General features: G+C 42.7%; 1 protein-coding gene across 4 annotated transcripts in view; it reads left to right on the top strand.

The window, feature by feature from the left end:
- The window catches only part of Atxn7 (ataxin 7), a 135,699-nt gene that overhangs the window by 40,170 nt on the left and 76,483 nt on the right, over positions 1–19,046 (top strand). For 3 of the 4 annotated variants that reach the window (XM_076869765.1, XM_076869842.1, XM_076870012.1), the window contains exons 3-4: positions 7,814–8,119; positions 8,357–8,425. In XM_076869765.1, the coding sequence (XP_076725880.1) occupies positions 7,825–8,119; positions 8,357–8,425 (364 nt within the window). In that variant the 5' untranslated portion in view covers positions 7,814–7,824. The remainder of the gene's footprint in view (positions 1–7,813; positions 8,120–8,356; positions 8,426–19,046) is intronic. The other variant, XM_076869929.1, reaches the window with a different exon arrangement.

Here is a 19,046-nt window from a genome sequence, read left to right as displayed (position 1 = left end):
TGCGGCCCGGGTTCGATCCTCAGCACCACATACAAAACAAAGATGTTGTATCCGCCGATAACTAAAAAATAAAATTAAAATTCTCTCTCTCTCTCTCTCTCTCTCTCTCTCTCTTTTAAAAAAAAAAAAAAAAAAAAATAATTGAGTTACTCATCTTAGAAAAAACGTGAGATGTAAGATGTCTTTCTCTTTTCTTATCAGATAAATCTCTTATCAGATAAATGATTTGCAAAAAAAAAAAAAAAATCCTCTGTTCTCTGGGTGGCCTCTTCACTTTCTTGATGGTGTCCTTTAAGAACAAAAGTTTAATTTCAGTGAGGTACAGTTTATCTATTTGGCTCTGTTTTTCAAGAAATACATGACAAGTCAGATTCTAGCCCACTTAGGATTGCTACTCTGCTGCCACAATCCAAGAAACTATTTGGAAAATTCTTAGTCTTTGTGAGAATAACTGTTTTCTCATGTGGAGAGGCAGGAAGCTTTGAAAAGCTGCAAAGACACATTTCACCTGTAGCATTTTTTTTTTTTTTAGTTCCCCTTTTCTGCTCCTGAATTTCATTCACTTAGATCAGATTTGGGGTGAGGGATTCAGTGGAAAGAAGGATAAGATCTCTGGGTCCTGAAGATTTTATGTTGACCAAAAGAGATTATAAGTTATAAAAGAAAAAGGTCAGAAACTTTATTATGATCCATTTTTGATACTATTTAAAACTAGAATGGCCAGAAGAGTGTAAAAATTTTTTGCTTTGGGGAAGAAAGGTTTAGGGACCAGTACATCTAAAAAGTCATTCTCATTATATGAGAATTTTCTTCCTCCTCTTCTTCATCCTCCTCCTCCTTTTCCTCCCTGCCACCCACAGCCCAGTTTAGGAGAATTTATTTTTGTGGTGTGTGTGTGTGTGTGTGTGTGTGTGTGTGTGTGTGTGTGTGTGTATGTGTACATTTAAGAGAAGGAAAGGACAGGGAACTCTATTCATTCATAGTCATTCACACATATTACTGAAAAATAGTTCAATCTGTAATTCTATAGCCCTTTTACCTCTACTAAGAAAAGGAACGCTTTCCTTTGGGAATGGAAAAGGATTACAAGTTTATCTGGTACAATCTGCCCTTTGAGAAGCAATACAAATCCAGACAGGTTGCGTGATGAGGGTGCAGAGAAAGTATATGGAAAATCAGGGTGCCATGTTTCCTGGATCTGTGTCTTTGCTTAGAGCTGGAACTTAGCTGAGGACGAGGGAAGAAACCTCTGTGTCATTCCTCCCACCCTGTACTAGTACCTGGCATCGTTTGTCCTGGATTCAGCCTTAGGGGTTTTTCAACCAGCTTGGGGACCTGTCTGAAACTATGTACTAGGGTTTGGTGAGGTCTAGGTTCCCAGTGACCCACTAGGAGACCAAACTTTTCATTCCTAGGAGACTAAATGCTCCCATTGCCACCTTGATTTCAGAGGATGTGTTCTTGACCCAGTCCATAAAATTATGTGATTTAGTGGTGGGGTTCCCCTGTGCTTGGTGGGAGGGAGATTTTGCTAAACAAATAGAATTTGAGAGGGGACTTGATTGGTCAGGAGGATTTCACCCATATTATAGGTGGAGTGACCTCTATGAGCAAAGGCTTGGAAGTTGAGAGCAGGAGAGGGGAGCATATTGGAAACTATCTATGGATTGGATCTTTTGGTTGGACCAGAGAGTACCTACAGGAGACAACCGAACAACAGATAGATGTGGTGGAGCTGAGGGGAGGGCAGCCTATAGAGAGCCTTAAATGCCTGGAGAGAAGTTTTCATTTATTTCACTTCAACAAGACTATCTGATGGCATAGTGTGGACACATTAGAGTTGGCACTTACTAAATGACTGACATGGTGCTGATAGCTGATGCAATGCAATTTTTAAGAGAGAGAGATTTTTTTAATATTTTTTTTTAGTTTTCAGTGGACACAACATCTTTATTTTATTTTTATGTGGTGTTGAGGATTGAACCCAGTGCCCTGCGTAGGCCAGGTGAGCACGTTACCACTTGAGCCACATCCCCAGCCCAATGCAATGCAATTTTGCATTATTAATTTTTTTAGTGTTACTCATAAAGTAGATACTCTTATTTTATTCATTTTATGGATGAAGAAACAGACACAGAGAGGTTAAGTGATTTCCCCAGAGCAATACAGCTAGTAAGAGGTAGAAGTGGGATTCAGCCTGGGAGATGGCTCTAGAACCCATGCTCTTAATTTCTGGACCTTTAAGAATGGTGATATTTACAGTCAGTTTTAGTGAAAGCTTTGTCGGTACAAAGGTGACATAGGAAATTATTTTTCATAGTGTATCTGATCTTTGCATTTTATTGCATCTGAGGTAGCGCACTAAAACTATATGGTTGGCTTTCTTTTATAGCTGATTGTTGGTCCAACTTTTCCATTTCTTTTTTAAAATGTAAACCCTTCTCTCAATTTTTAAAAAATTACTTAACCTAAAGAAGTTAAGTCCTAATCAAGATTTGAAATCAGGTTTACCATATAATAGGTCAGCATTATATCTCTGGCAATACTTGGGCATTATTAATTGGTTACACTTCATGATTTATTACCTTTTATAATTTATTAATTTTTATATGTGTATTTAAAATTATTTTCTGTCTTTCCAAGGACGTTGCTATTACTGATGGATATTTCTTTAGTATAATTCATACCCAACTATACACATATGACTAAGAAAACGAACTGCTTGGCAGATGACATATTTGTGTAGAATGAGTATGTGTGTACCATCTTCTAAGAGATGGGCATCCCTCATCTTAAGTCTCCACTGTTGCAAGTGCCCTTATTATTTCTAATTTTGCACTTGATTGTCAGAAGGTCCAGCCACTGAGCTGATGAAGTCAATTTATCACACACACACACACACACACACACACTCTCACACACTGTTCTCCCTCTGCTGGAATACCATGTATCTATGACAGGCTGTGAGATGTCTCACTAGAGGGAGCGCAGCTAAGGAAAGGCCCTCCTGTGATACCCCTATGCAGAATGGCGCCCTGGCTAGCTCTGGGGAAGAAAGAAGGAAAGGGAGAGGTGTGGTCAGAGGAGCTAGAGAGGCTGTGAACAAAGGCACTGCCAATTTTAGGAAGATAGAAAGCCACCATAACTAATACATTCCTAGTTTCGTAAGTCTGTTTCTTTTTACCCAAATAACTTCACTACTTTGAGGTTGATAATGGAGAATCTGTTACCAACCCTGTAATTTACACAGATAAATATACTGTAGTTACTGGTTGTCAAGTTTATTAAAATCTTGTATTGGGACTGGTGGTTTTCCCCAAATAAAAAGGCGTGTGTGGGGGTCTTGCTTCTTAGAAAAATTTTGGGAAGTTTCAGCCTTTTTACATTAGACTAGATTTAGGTACTAGAAAGGTAAACTTGTTTTAAAAATTTATTGCATATTGGATGGGTTCAGCCTTTGAACAAAACATTTTATAAGTGAATCTGCTGTGCAAAGAATCCTTTTTGAAAAGAGAGACCTTGTTACCCTTGGCATCTACTGGGAACATACCTAAATTTGGATGGTGAAGTAAGACCATATTTTAAATACATCCTTGGAAGGGATAAAATGCTCAGAATTTGGCAGCATTTCACTTCTGACAGCCTAGTTCTTAAGCTACATACAATCTAATTGGTGGTGACAGCTTTTAACATGAGTATTTCAATGAATTAAAATTTTTGCCTGCTTCTTAGCTTTTTCATACTCTCAGTGAAATTATTATTTTGTGTTCACCCTGGTGCCTAATAGAGTGCCTGATATGTGGTAAGTAATTGGGATTGTTAGATAAATTGAGTTCCCATTACTGAAACCTTATAAAATGTATATTGTTTAAAGGTACAGGCAGATGCTGAAGTTCATCCAGGCTGGAGGACATCATCAGAAGTACGCTGGCATAAGTACTGACTTATATCATGCAAGACACACTCCTACATTAAAATAATCTGTATTAAATGAATGTCAATTATATGAGCTATTTTCTTTTATATTTCTGGGTATGGAGGCTGGAGGATTTAAGTAAGAGGTCATCAAATTATTATGGTCTGGTAGAAAAAAACTAAGTATTTGAATTTCTGTTGTACATGTGTTTATGATCAGTGCTCTTTGTATAAGGAATAATTAAAACTGTTGCCAACATTTGAAAATCAGATGTACTTTATCAGCTTGCAGTTTTGACTTTTCTTGGTGATTCATTCCAACTATTAGGAAACCCAAAAGTATGAATATCTATCTTTTCTAGAAGTTAGGGTCTTTTCATGGGTGATGAAACAGTATGGTAAAAATGCATAGACTGTAGCAAAGAGTATAGGGCGTGGAGATAATGCCAGGAATTAATTGTCATTTTCTTGTCCCCACATCCTCCTCAATTTGGTAGCAAATTTCCTAGGTAAGTATTGAACTGAATCACTCATCTTGATATATATAAATACTTGATATTTTTAGTATTTGGGTTAAGCTTTGTACCGAGAATCTTTTCATGTAATCCTGAAATATCTGGCCTTATCTCCATTTTATAGATTATGAAACTGAGGTACTGGCAAGTTAGGTAACCTGCCTGGTGACACAGCTTATAAGTGGAAGAGCTAATATCTGCACCCAGCAATAGCAAGACTGGCTCTAGAGTCCTACCTCATTTTCCTTATCAGTCCATTGTAAATAATGCAATTTATAACTGGCATGACTACATATAATGAGATAATGCAATAAGGCACCTACAGCAATTATTGAGGTGCTCAACAATTGATAGCTGCTATTATAATTAAGATCCCTTAGTAACTATTATAATGTTAAGATGATTTTTTAAAATTTTAAGCTCTTTTGTGTCTTCTTTATTAAACCAATCAAAACTTTGAAGGAAAAAAATATATCAAGCAGGAGTTAAGGTAAAATTTGAAGTATTACAAATTGCTATTTTGATTCTCATTGGCTGGAAGTCCTATATTAGTAAACTGTGAAATATTTTCACATGTAAAAGAAATCAAGCAATATCTGGAGGAAGTGAGACTGTACTTCACATTTGCCATTCTTCCCCTTATTTTAATTCTCAACCTGCATTTTCAAGAATCAGAAGAACTTTACTCAAGCAAGTTCCCTTTGGTCACTAAATGGCTGAGTAGTCCTCAACTTTTCTTTTCACTGGCAGCTCCAAATGCCATTATATTTAAATTCTCGTTTATTTTAAATGTCGAATTACAAAATTCAAAGTAATTGATAAATTGTATCCTTTGATCCAGGGAATCAGAATTTGGATATTTTCATGCAATTATACCTATATTTCAGTAATTCAGAATTATGAAAAGTTGAACATCTATACTGGAGATATCCAAGCTATGTTTATAAAAGTTAGGAACTTTCTTGTTGGCAAGAGAATCCTTTATTTTATTTATTTATATGTGGTGCTGAGGATTGAACCTAGGGCCTTGCAGGCTAGGTGAGATTTACTGATGAGCCACAACCCCAGCCCAAGGGGATCTATGTTTTGACCTTGCATTTTTTCTTTGATAGTCTTATTTAGGAAGTTAAAACTTAGACATGAATTTTAAGTTAAATACTTCCAATCATTTCTACTACTTTTGGTTACAGCTGTCCCTCAGTAGTATCCTAGGGAATTGATTCCAGAATCCCCCACCCCAGTCATCAAAATTTTGCAGATGCTCAAGTCCCTTATATAAAAAAATATCACTGTATTTGCATATTACCCAGGCACATCCTCTCATGAACCTTAAACATCTCTAGATTGTTTATAATGGCTAATACAATGTAAATGCTATGAAAATAGTTGTTAGCCTGTAGTTACAGAATAATGACAAGAAAAAAAATGTACATGTTCAATACAGGGTCAGTTTCTTTGTTCGCTTTGTTTTAAAGAAAAAGTACTTCCAACTTATGTTGTTCAGTCTGTGGATGCTGAGCCAGAGGATACAGAGGGCCAATTGTATTTTGATAAGGACTGGAAGCATCCATAGTTTCACTTAATGAACTTGTTTGTATTGCAATTTCACTTAAAAAAATAGTTCTAAATCTGTCTAAACAAAAAATTCATATGTATTGTGTATTTTAAAATTTGAACCTAAAACCCTTTCCACTGGAGTCCTGCATTTCCTTGTTAATTTTTACTCTTGTTCAACGTTCTTTCTGCAAGTTGGACTTTGTTTCTTCCAAGGGGAAGTTGGCCTCCTTTGCCACATAAGATGTTTTGAGATTTAAAACACCCCCCAAAAACCAAAACACCTCCTCCCACCTAGTCAGAGAAACACCTGTAAGCAAGCAGCTCTGAACAGGTTACAGGAGTGCTGATATTACTGCAGTATGAAATGTGATGATCAGAATCACTGGTTTTGTTTCAGGCTTCAGATTTTCACATCAGTTTGAGATAACAGTAATTATAGTAACATTTAGGGCAAGGGTTCAATGTGGTCTGCTACTGTTTCAAGCCTTTCCTATGCTTCAGCTCATTAAGTAACCTTTTATTTTACCATCTTTAGCCTACCACTTAAGAAGAAGGGGTGTGGGTGCAGGTTGAGGAGGGGTGTAAAGTTCTGTGCACTAATGCCTTAATTTAGTGAACAAACACTGATGGAAAACAGTGCCTTTCAAACATGTTTTCTAGGAATTCTGTACCTTCCCCCAAGCTGTGTGTTCTCACCCTGCCCAAAATAAAGAGGGAGAGGCTAATCGCTTGATTTTTATTTTGGGGATGAATGAATCAATTCCAGGAGCAACGGAAGGAAAAATACAGAAATTTGAGGTAGTGACTCTGAACATGTAAACGGATAAAGATCGCCTTGGTTTCTCTCCTGTACTCTCTATTACACTGATTTCGTGGTCTCTTTTTTGTTAGACGAGAAATTCCAATACCCCCGAGCGCAAACCGTGACCTCCACTTGTGAGCACTGGGGCACACACGTGGGCGCGATCGCGTGCACGAGGGACTGACACCTGGGCCAATACCTGGGCGGCATTTCCATACTGGCCTGTGGTTCTCTACGTGCCGGGCGTCCGCTGTGGCGGCGTCCCATTCATGCTTTTTGACAACTGTGCGGCCGCCCGCGAGACTAGAATCAAGTGCTTTTCCCTGCACGAGCTTCTCTGCCCCGGCCCTGGCTGCGACACTCGGTGATACCCAGGGGCCGGCCGGCCGGCTCCTCCATAGGTGGCTGCGTTTCCGACTTCGCCCTGGCTCCACTCCGGGGGCTTGACGTGCAAACTTCGCCGGAGCGAGCTGAGAGGGAGGGACCGGCGAGGGGGAGGAGGCGACGGGAGGCGCCTCCGCTTAAGGGAGCCGGCCGGGCGCCGCCGCTCGGACGGACGCGCGAACGGAAGGAAGGAGCGGGGCCGCCGGGCCCGGCCCGGGGATGCGAGCGGCCGCAGGGTGGGCAGCCGGAGAACCCGGGGTGCGGCTCGGGCCTCCCCGCGGCGGGCTGCGGTGCTGGGCGCGAGGCTGGGGCGGAGGCAGCTCCGGGCGCCGGCCTCGGAGCCGGCTCCTCCGGGCAGAGGCAGGCAGGGGACCCAGCGCCCCGGTGGCGGGCCGCCGGCGGCCGGTTCTCTCCCCCGAGGGGCCGCGGGAGGCGAAAGCGAAAGCGAGCCCGCGCCGCGGACTTTGCGCCCGGAGCAGGGGGTGGCCCGGGAGGAGGCGGGCTGGGGGCTGGGCGGCCGGGGGCGCTGTCAGCGCGCCCCACCCGGCCTGCGGGCCGCGCACGCCGCCGGAACTCCCCGGCGCCTCCTTAAACGCTGCCCCCGCGAGACTCTTTTTCCCCCTTTTTTGTTACATTGTAGGAGCGGAAAGAATGTCGGAGCGGGCCGCGGATGACGTCAGGGGGGAGCTGCGCCGCGCGGCGGCGGCGGCGGCGGGCGGAGCAGCGGCCGGCCGGCAGCAGCAGCAGCAGCAGCCTCCGCAGCCCCCGCGGCAGCAGCCGCCGCCGCGGCGCCCACGGCCGGAGGACGGCGGCCCCGGCGCCGCCTCCACCTCGGCCGCCGCAATGGCTACGGTCGGGGAGCGCAGGCCCCTGCCCAGTCCCGAAGCGATGCTGGGACAGTCGTGGAATCTGTGGGTCGAGGCTTCCAAACTTCCTGGGAAGGACGGTGAGTGTCCACGCCCTCCTCTTCCCCACGCCCCCCACTTCCCCCCTCCTCTACCCTCTCCTCCCCTCCCCCGCCACCCCGTCCTGTGACCCGCCCCCTCGGGGGTCAGAGATGCTATCGTTCGCTGGGTTGCGGAACGAGGAGGTGCCCACACCTACCCGTGCGTGCGTGAGCGTGCGTCACACTCCTGGCCACTGACCTGCCTCTCCCCTCCTCCTGTGTGTGTATATCTCCTAGGGACGGAATTGGACGAAAGTTTCAAGGAGTTTGGGAAAAACCGCGAAGTCATGGGGCTCTGTCGGGAAGGTGAGTCCAGCCCCCTCTGATGGAGTCTGTGCAAACCCCGGGGAAGTTTCCTTGCTGTTTGACCAGGGACCGGAACCTGAGCCCACCTTACCCGCTCCCCTTCCCCCTCGAGGATGCTGTCTGAGGAGGAGGGAGGGGGAGGGCAGGGCATTTGGGATAATCCAGTCCCTGGGACTTCCTGTAATTGGGAGCATCCTAGAACCCTTCAGTGGAAGACTGGCAAGGTGCAGCCTGAGTGGCATTCATTGCTAGGTGGTGAGCGCTGGGAATCATCGGTTAGGGAGTTTAACCTAGATCCCTTCAGGTGTGACCCCCTTGTGGAGAACATGAGTGGAGGGAGGATTTCTCAGCTTTAGAATCATTTCCATAAGTACTTGGGAGTGGGTATCTTAGAAAGGAAACCTGATCACCCATAAGTTTCTTTTTGGTAATTAGAATGAATTTTGAACTAGAAAAAAATGTCTTAATCGCTGCTGCTTTATTTCTGTGGAACTTAATGTACAAGATGCTACCAGAGGTTCTTCACGGCATGAGTGAAATTGGTCAGACTTTTTTTTTTTTTTTTTTTTGAGCTGCAAGATGAGGGGGTTAAAAAAAAAAATAAGGAAAGCCAGAATTTTAGATGGTGAAATAAAACTTTACTGCCCATATCTAGTGAAATCAGAGTTTAACTTTTGGTTAGTTTTAAGCTATTTGGTGGAAGGATGCTCTAGGGAAATATGTGTAGCTAAAGGTATGCCTACAAATGAAATGTCTGGTATCTGGAAGCTGTCAGATTAGTCCTGGAGATTTTCTTGTTTTTATGAATTAGGTGGCTTGGTGGCTTGTGCTATTATTTGCCTGCACCAGGCCCCGGGCACACTGAGTTCAGGAAGGAAAAGGCCTTAAGTGAGGCTTGGCATCTCAAATACTGAATTTGGAGTAGGTAGAATGTTGGCACCTGGGGAATTTTTAAGTCCAGAGCAGGCTGGTAGTTACTGTCTGCACATTTACTTCTTGTTTTCAACACCTGGCTTTTCTTCACTTTCACCACTTTGGTTTTTATCAGTTGCCGACTTGACCTCTTGGCCCTGTGAGGAAGAATAATACAGTGGCAGCCCTATGAGAGCTTCCAGTTGGAACAGATCATAGAGCAAATTAGTTGATTTTCAAAAGGAGAACTGCTGTTTGAGGGCAAGGGAAAGAGGGAAAGCACAGGACTTGTTGGCGATGTTGCAATAGAAAAAATCAGTTGTTAGTCCGGTTTTAGTGTGGCATTGGCAGCCCGCCTGGGCTTAAAAAATTAAAATCACTAGGTGGCAACTCTCATAGGAAGCAGTTGGAGTAGAGCTTTAGAGGACCTGATCCACTCTTGTTCTTAGTTTTCATTCTCTGGGTGTGGATACATTTCCCATAAAGGGTTTCTAAATCTGTGTGAAAACAGGATGCTGATTATTGTAATTCCCCTATAGAGGATGAATAAGTGTCTTAGTGTTTCACTGAGGACCTTCATCTGGATCAAGACCCAACCAAATTTAGTGGCCTGGACCCATTTTTGCTCTATTTTTCTGTTGGGATACATTTATCAGCAGGTGTTCCATGAAGTGATAAGACCTTTTTTAAACTCCCTGCTGGAGGCTCAAAAGGGCCATGGATCTGGTTGGGTGTGCTTCTGAACTATCAAATTATTAGTGTTTGTTAGAGGTCATCCCCCACCCCCCCACCCCCCACCCCCCACCCCCAAGCTGCTCTCACCATTTAGAGGATGCTGTAGCTGCCAGGCTTTCTGTAACTTGTGCTTGCCTGTTTTGAGTAGAGACTGAAATTTTAAATTCAGACAGTTCTACATTTGTTTGTGACTGGATTTTTTTGGGCGCTGTTTAAAAATCTAAGCTTGAGAACTGCATGAAGTAGACTTGTATGTTGTCTTAACAAACAGCCCATATCAGAATGTTTCAGGAATAAAAATACATTCAATATTACCAAAACTTATTGAACCTTTACCCATTGTCTTTGGCTAAGATTATCTCCAACGAAGTAAAAGATGTTTTGGAATTAACTCTGTACTAATTCCTCTCATAAATGTCATTACGGTGAGAGAAATATGTAGGTAAAATGTGTGATGAAGCATGGAAAATCAGCAGCTTTCCCTCTTAGAATATCTCTAGGAATCTCTGCTGGGCTCCTGGGCTCCTTGAATCTCTGGTTTCTGATAGGGCAGAAAACCTGAGAGAGAAAGTGGCTTAACCTTACATTGGTTACTTCATTTCTTTGAAGGTAGCGTTTTCTATTTGAAAACGTACTACATATTTCCCAAGGTTTTTGTAGGGGTTGAAATTAAATTAGATAACCTGTGTATAATGACTAAATACATACTAATTGTTTTTAACCCTTTGAACTGCTGATAATCCCAGACCTGACTTCCTAATTTGATTTTTATCTAGGTCAAGGGTTGGTAACCTGGGACCCTTAAATAGATTTCCAGAGGTCAAGGTTTGTAGAAACTGTATGTAAAATAATATGTATGTCCACCTTCCAGGGCAAGTGTCCACAGTTTCCCTTGGATTATCAACTCCACCCCCACTGTTTAAATACACATTAGGCTTTATTTTGTTTTTCCTTTTCTCTTTTTCTTCTTATGAAGAAATTCCTTTGTGGCAAGACTGCCCAAGGGTTAATGCTGTGGAAGAAGGTTGGGACTATTGATTTGAGTGGAAGTAAGGTTGTTTGTGGTTTGGGTCTTCTTTTAGCACAGGTAGCAAATGCTAGGATAAAATTCCAGTTCTTTTCAGTTCAGCCTATTGTATGTCTGCATTCTCATATTTTTATTGCTGTTTTTCCTGTAGTTTGTAATATTTGTTAATGGTACAGTTGACTTGATAGAAAAAGGTTGGTTATATTTTGACTAAGTGAACTCAAAAAATTACCTTTTTCCCTTCAAGATAATTTGTATAATTCTATATTTGTAATATCACAAATTTGTGTTTAGATGGAATTAATTGGTGTAAATAACTGACTAGAATTTCTTTATTAGTTGCTGAACACATAGGAGCCTTAAAAAATGAAAACATTATCAGGCAATGTGGTGCATACCTGTAATCAGTCCCAGCAACTCCTGAGGCTGAGGCAGGAAAATCACAAGTTTCTGAGGCCAGCCTCAACAACTTAGCTTGGTTCTAAGCAACATAACAAGACCCTGACTAAAAATAAAAAGGCCTGGAGATGTAGCTCAGTGGTAGAGAACCCCTAGGTTCAATTCCCAGTATCAAAAGCCTAATTGCACAATACATTTTTAAAATATATATGGTGTCTTTTGGGGAATCATCAATGAAATTGGAAAAATGAACTCTTCTTTGGGCAGGGACCTCTAATTTTTCTGAAGTCCACCTGTTGGGTGGACATCATAGTTTTCCAACTCTTTCCTTTCTCTGTCTGTGCTGTCACCACTCATATGTACTGTGATGGCTGTTGCTTTAGAGTGTATGTGTCCTGAAGGCAGGGACATTTTTGTTAATGACTATTCAGTTCCTGCACACTTTTGTGTTCAGTATTTGCTCCAAAACAAAAAACAAAAAATGAATGGATTGAGCTGGATATGGTGGCACAAGTCTGTAGTCACAGCTAGTAGGGAAGTAAGGCAGAAGAATCACAGGCAAGTTCAAGGCCTGCATAACAACTTAGGAAGACCCTGTCTCAAAATAAAGAATTTAAAGGACTGGAGTATAGCTCAGTGGAAGGACACTTGCCTATCAAAAGGGACCTCCTGGGTTCAACTCCACCCCCCAGGAATGAAGTGGACTACTGTGAAGATTGAACTGAGTGCCATAGGGTGAATGGTTCAAATGACCAATTTCCAATGTATTGTGACTCAAAAAAAAAAAAAAAAAACCAAAAAACAACTTACATTGTGTGTTCTACTTAAATTCTGTGTGTTGGGGTAATGGCACCAAGGGAGGCCGGAGGCTTCCTTCCAGTACTTCCTGTTGGTCTGTTCTGAGTTTAGTGTTCCATTCACACTTTCCAGAAAGGGTGAAGACAGGACACTACCTCTCTTATCTCTGATAGTTGGACAGGGGAGGAGGATGGCAACCCAGGGTGATAGCCACACTTGATGACAGGTGATTTCCCTGTCAAAATACAGAAACCTAGTTGAGCCTGGGGCAAGATGGAAAAGAGGTCAGGAGGCACCTCTAGGAGCTAGCTTTTGTTTTCGGTTTTTTAAGGTTGGACTGGGAGATGGGTGCTGAGTCAGCACAGCAGCATCACCTTCTTTCTTTTCTAGGAGGAAATGAAATGGTTCCTAGTGAACTGGAAACAGGTGTTTGTGTGAAGTCCTGTTAAAGGCACTGCATTATAGACTCACACCCATTTCCCCGGGAGTCTTAATCTCTGTTTTTCCCTGGGGTTTCTCTTATCTGTTTTTACACGCAGCTTTTTCTTATGGACAATTTGAAACACACAGGAGAGAAAATATTTTAATGAACCTCTGTAGCCATCACACTGCTTCAACAGCTAATGAGTCACGGCCCAATCTTGCTTCATCTCTGCCCCACAGTGAGTTGTTGTGAAGTACATCCCAGGCATGGTAGCATTTTTCAGTTTTCTCTTTTCTGCTCACCTGAACTTCAACATGGATTCTGTAAAAATGGAGTCTTGATGCTGTGCCTTTGTTTAGAAGCAGGCCAGGCTGATGTTTCTGATCTCTTCTGTGAGCTTGCAAGGGCTCTGCAGGTGGCAATGCTTGCAGTCCCCTTATATCATCTTAAGGGAGATCTAAGCCAAGCCTTCCACTGGAGTCTTCGAGATCTATGTCCCTTGGTCAGTCACCTGAGGGGCTTGTTGAACAGGAGTGCACCTTGAAGGAGTGCTCATTCGGTTTGGTGGTAGATTGCCCACACTTGAGAAACACCTCTCTCTGAGCATCAGTGCTGCAGTGATGTAGGTGGGCAGAATACTGTGTGTAGCTACCTGCCTGTGAGATCTGCACTAACCCATGGGGGAAGGAGCCCCCACCAGACACCCCTGCAACAGGGATTCTTTCCTCCATTCTGCCATCTTTGAGATTCTATTCAAATTATAGCTTGTGAGTCAGATCCATCCTGAGCTACTTCAGAATGATTCTTACATTGCTGAATGGTTAAAATCAAAACAAAGGGTTTCATGACATGTGAAAATTATATGAAATTCAAATGTCTGTGTCCCTAAGTAAAGTTTTATTGGAGCACAGCTACAGCCTTTCATTTACGTATTGTCTATGACTGCTTTCTCTGTACAGTGAACAGCAGAGTTAAGTGGGTGACCCTATAGCTCACCAAGCTCAGAAAATTTGGCTTACCCCTGGTGTGATGACTTCCTTGGAGGACGAAACAAAGCCCCCTTCTGTGATTCTAGGATTCTTTAAGCTTCCTATTTTGATGAGGAGAATACAGTATTTTATTCTGTAGTCTATATAACATAGAAGGAAATACATGGAGAAAGAAATGGTTTCACCTAAGAAGGTTGCTGCCATGTCCACACTTGTCATTCACGGCTATTCTTCTGTGGCATACATGTATTTCAGGGCAGTTCAGGATGGTGGAGTCTCTTAATCCCTTGTGTGGTACGTAAATATGCAGCAGAGAGTCCAGAACTTTTATGGAATTTTCACTGAAATTCTTTAGAACTTCTGCCATTGACCTGGTTTAGAGAAACCAAAACTTTGTTGGAGGTTTTGAGATTATTGGAAAGATTCAACAGAAAACAAATCTGCATTTTGCTTGAAGAAGGCAGACAGTGTTCTGAGATCCCATATCTTTATAATTTTGTACTTGGTAAAAGTATGCGGCACTGGTATATGCTATGCTGAATTCAGAACTCTCAAGACTTCACAGGTTATGGAAAGTGCATGTGTTATCTGCAGTAGGGCAAGATTCCGAGTTTGCAGTTTTGATTGGTTCTTGTAATAACTAATCTCCGGAGGAAAGTAGGAGGTTTTATGCCTCCTTGTGGCATAATACCTGCGCGTGGTGTAGTGTGTTTCTTCTTTATAAGGACATCCTTCCTAAGGTCCACATCTCACAATGTCCCATATGTAAGTGGACAGCCCAAGTTTGGTGAGTACTTGTACTGTGTGCCAGCTCATTTTACGTCCTGTAATCTTCACAGTAACAATGTGTTCTGGCTGTCACCATTATCTCCCTTTTACAGATGAGACGACTAAGGCGCAGATAGGTGAGGTAGCTTGCCAGAATTAGAAGGCATCAAGAGGCCTTGAAACTCAAATGGGCCTAACTGAAGCCAACCTGCCTAACTGCTCCTGCTCCCCGTCCATTCTAGAATGTGTACCCACTTTTGATGAGCTTCAGCAGGTTACCCTAACCTTTGTTTTCTTTGTCCTTGTCTGGAAATAATTGACCTTTACCAAAAATATTTTTAAAGATGTCAGAACCATTTCCCTGCTGTGCTTTACAATAGTGTATATGTTGTATTTAGTTGTTCCTTTATAAAATCTTTTCTTTGGAGGGGGAGGGGCACTGTGCAGTTTGCATTAGAAGTAATTGGCTTTTAAAGAAAAAGATTAAATGAAAGCTCAGGTTGCAGCAGATAGCAGGCACAATCATCTGGGATTTGTGCCATTAAAAAAAATCCTTTAAAAAGGGAGAAGTGAAATTTCACTGTTTAAATAGCATTTCAGTGCAAGATTGCTTTTAATCACATTGATATTCAAAGTTTATGGCAGTATTTCTAATAAATGTGCCCCTCTGATTATTAAAGTATTTTTTGATTGAAGTTCTAAGGCGAAAAAAAAAAGCGCCGCCAGTTAGTAGACTTAACAGTTGGAGTTACTCTACTTTTGAGAAAAAGGCAGAGGGTTACATTTATATTCATCATGTACAGCAGGGATTATTATAAATGAGCAAAGGAAGGAGAAGAATGAGTTTTGCATTTTAGCCACTCGTAAAACTAGATTTAGTGTTCTTGTTCCTCTATGTAATAAAGACCCTGCTAACATGAAATACTTTTTCCTCTTAGATATAAAAGCATAGCAAGGAAAAAGTGATAGTTCATTATCAATTAGATTTCCAGTCTTAAAACGGAACCTATTCCCCTCCCAGGTTTTACAGATGTTTTTCATAATCTTCAACTCAAGTGAAAATTTGAGGTTTTCCCCCACTTCTCCAGTAGAAAAAAGGTAATGCTTTTACCAGTGGCCCCCCAGCTTTGTATTTTGGTCCAGGAAGCTTCAGAAGTGATTGGGGAACTCCAAAACTAGAGTTGCCAGCATTTTATATATGTCTTCTCCATCATAAAAGTAAGAGCCATTGTCTTGGAATAAAGGACAGTTCTTTAACTTTAGATTTAGGAGAAACTCAATGCGTTATCTTTATTTTTCCTCATTTTATTATGGGCTTTTCAGAGATCAGTATCTGTTTTGGTGTGTGAGAGGCATAGTACTAAATCATTGTTTCCTCAATTGCTGGACCCCTATTTCTGTGTGCTGTTAGTAGGTGTTATGCAGATAAGAGGTTCCATATAGTAAGCTTGCAAAAGTCGGCTTTCACTGACGGAGGAAGATTGGGAGCTCAGTTCTCCAGCTAAACCCATGTTCAAATCTCAGTCCTAGAATGGAGTTGATGTGAAGGAAATCACCTAGTGTCACTGAGCCTCAGTTGACTTGCCTGTGAATGGAGTAATGGTAATTCCTCATAATGGTTGGGAGGATTAAATGATATGATCTTATCAATAACTAGAACCCAGTGTTATAAGCATGCTTACAATCCAGTGGTCCTTTAGGACTTCCAAGGGAACAACAGAAAGTGAAATAGAGGTTTTCCTGTAGTAAGCAAGGTGTAGACAGTCCATGAGGGGAAGCCTCCCATGTTCAGGATGACTGTGTAGCACATGAGCCTAGGTTTCAGGCCTTCTTGGACTCTAATAAAAATAGGAAGTCTGAGAGGTTGTATTTCTTACTTCCCTCTTTAGCCATCTGACTTAGGAGCCCAGTGTGGGTTTTTACTTTTCCACATTTGTACAGAATTATCTGGAAGCTGTTTCCTGTAGTGGTTTTCAGACCTCTTTTTCTGGGCAAGGAAGGTAAATCATAGGCAGCAGAATGAAGTCCTCTAGTTGGGGAATTGATAGTGAGGACTCTGCGCCTGCGATTTTATGTGTGTGTGTGATCATCTTGGGGTTTTCTGCCTGATGAGGGAGTTTAGAAAGTCACCTTTTCAATTCTTGGAAATTTCCGTTTTCCTTTCAGCAGTTCTCCATTTAAGTTACCTTGTTCTGTTTGGAAACCATAAAGAAAGATTCGTTTTAATGGAAAAAATGATCATTGTAATCACAAATGTTAATCCATGCTCATTGAAAAGATTTTCCCCATGGTGGAGGCATGGAACGTAAAAGCCATCATGCTTTGTAATCCCACTCAGGGCCAATTTTAAGTCTCCAACTTCAGGATTTGGATTTAGAGCACTTTACACTTGATTAAGGACACCAGGTAACTACTTCGGGCACTTGCCTGCCTGGTCATTTCTCTTCCTGACAAGATCCAGACCTTGTCCTTCAGGAGGCCCATGGTTCTTTTGTTCAGTATAACTACTGCTTGGAGAATCTTCTGGGTATTTTGCCTTAATTTCATTCACTTAGCTTTTATCCCACAAATGTTTGACAGCCAGGTTCTCTGGACCTCCTGTAGGGCTAGCGGCTGAGGATACAACTGCAAGCTCAGTTAGGAGGCACAGCCATAATCCCCATCAGGCACTCAGTCAGCAAATACTTAAGGAGTTACCTTCCCATTAAGTGCCAGGTTTCTGATGGGTGTTGAAGATAGCGTGATAGTCCCTGCCCTCTAGTGAAGTGAGACACAGTATTTACTGTTTTCTCAAGGACTGTGGAGTGCCTTGGAATCAGTAAAATAGGCTAATGTGTTAGGGCTAGGCAGTTCAGGTCAACATGATCAAGGAGGACTTTCCTGAGGATTTAATACTTGAACAGGGATTCAGATGATGAGAAAGAAGCAGCCACTGATCATCTGAAGAGAGGAGATGGAGGAAGAAGGGAGGGAAATAGGATTCAGAGGGTCAGATCACAAAGGCCCAGGTAAGGAATTTGAGTGCATTATAATGGTAATGGGAGCTTCCTGGGGGGCAACACAGCAGAAAGGTGGCCTGATCAAGGTCCTGCTGTGTGAGGTTCCCTTTCTGTTTATAGAGCCTGCATCATGGAGGGTGGCTGACTGAGGCAGTGCAGAGAGGTGGTTGTGTTCGGGATGCTTTTGGAAAGTAGAGTTTACTTGACTTAGTGAAGATGTGGATGAGAGTAAAAAAATTAAATTGGCTTGAGCAACTGAGTGACTACATTTAATGAGCTGAAGAATGATGAAGGACACAGTAAATTTAGGGTCCGGAGCCCTCTTTGCTTGTATGCAACTGTGGAGTTGGCCATTGAATATACAGTTTACAGCTTGGTAGAGCAGCCTGGGCTGGAGCTCCCAGATCAGTTTGCATCACCAATGAACAGAGATTGGGTTTGCTGTCCTGAGATAAGACAAGTAAGGACCAGAGGCTAAGCCTTCCGAAACTGACACTGACCTGTGGGTTCACGGGAGAGAAGAACTCTTTAACGAGGTGGTTGGGAAAGCCAATGAGTGTGGTGGTATAAAATCTGAAAGGAGAGAAGACTAGGTGGAGGTTAATGCTAGGTGGGGGGTAATGTGTCAGGTGCTGCATGAAGTAGAGTACTTGGATGATGTGGGATGTGGTTGTCAGTGACCTTGGTCAGGAGAGTTGAGCTGGCAGGTGCTGATCACGGTGCTGGAAGAGCCAGAGCTGAAGTGGCAAGGGCAATTGTGGACAGTGCTGTTAAAGGGTTTTGCTCTGAAAGGTAAAGGAGAAGTGAGGTCATAGCAGGCTGGGGGCCTGGGGTGAAGAGTCCCAGGGAATAAAGGAAGATTGATTTCACTTTATTTTATTGGGAGAGTAGTAGGCTTGTGTATGTACCAGTGGAAACAATCCAGGAGTGAGGAATCATGGATAGCATGTGAGACGTGGATACCAGTCAGGGCAATGCCTCAAATTGGGGATGAGACTCCAAGCCCCATAGATAAGTTGGCTTTGGATAGTCAGATTATTTCCTTCCACTGTATGGTGAGGAAGAGTGTGTGGATTCAGTTGCAGGTCGAGCTGTGGAATTGTGGGATAAGATGGTTGGTTCTTTCCTGTGGCTTCTGTGGAAGAGAGAAATTCAAAGGTCATCAATTGAGGAGGAAGAGACAGGAAGATAACCAAGTAAGCAGGCAATTAAGAATCCTTTGGAGGCTTCCCACTGCACTTAGAAGAAAATCCAAACTCCTAGCAAGGCCTGAGAGGTCCTGTGTTGTGAGCATGTAAGCCCAGAAAATCAGGAATGTCTCTGACTTGAGGTGGAATGCTGTTGGAGCAGTGGAGGGGGCAGCAGGGTTCTGATCAGGAGGACTTCTTGCAAGAGGCAGGGACCAGTTAACCAGTCTGATATGGGGACACTTCAGTGGCAGACCCTGTAACTTGTCACAGGCTGGAACATGGGCATCAAACCACCAGGAGATGGTTCTGGATGTAGACATCCTGAAAAGAGGTCTGTGCTTGGGGGGGGAGTGGGGGTTGTGGTGGCTGAGTTTGAAAGG

This window comes from Callospermophilus lateralis, chromosome 1 (genome assembly GCF_048772815.1).
Source record: "Callospermophilus lateralis isolate mCalLat2 chromosome 1, mCalLat2.hap1, whole genome shotgun sequence".
Classification (NCBI taxonomy): domain Eukaryota; kingdom Metazoa; phylum Chordata; class Mammalia; order Rodentia; family Sciuridae; genus Callospermophilus; species Callospermophilus lateralis.
Note: the sequence above shows the minus strand (reverse complement) of the source record. Positions and strands in the feature narration are given on the sequence as shown.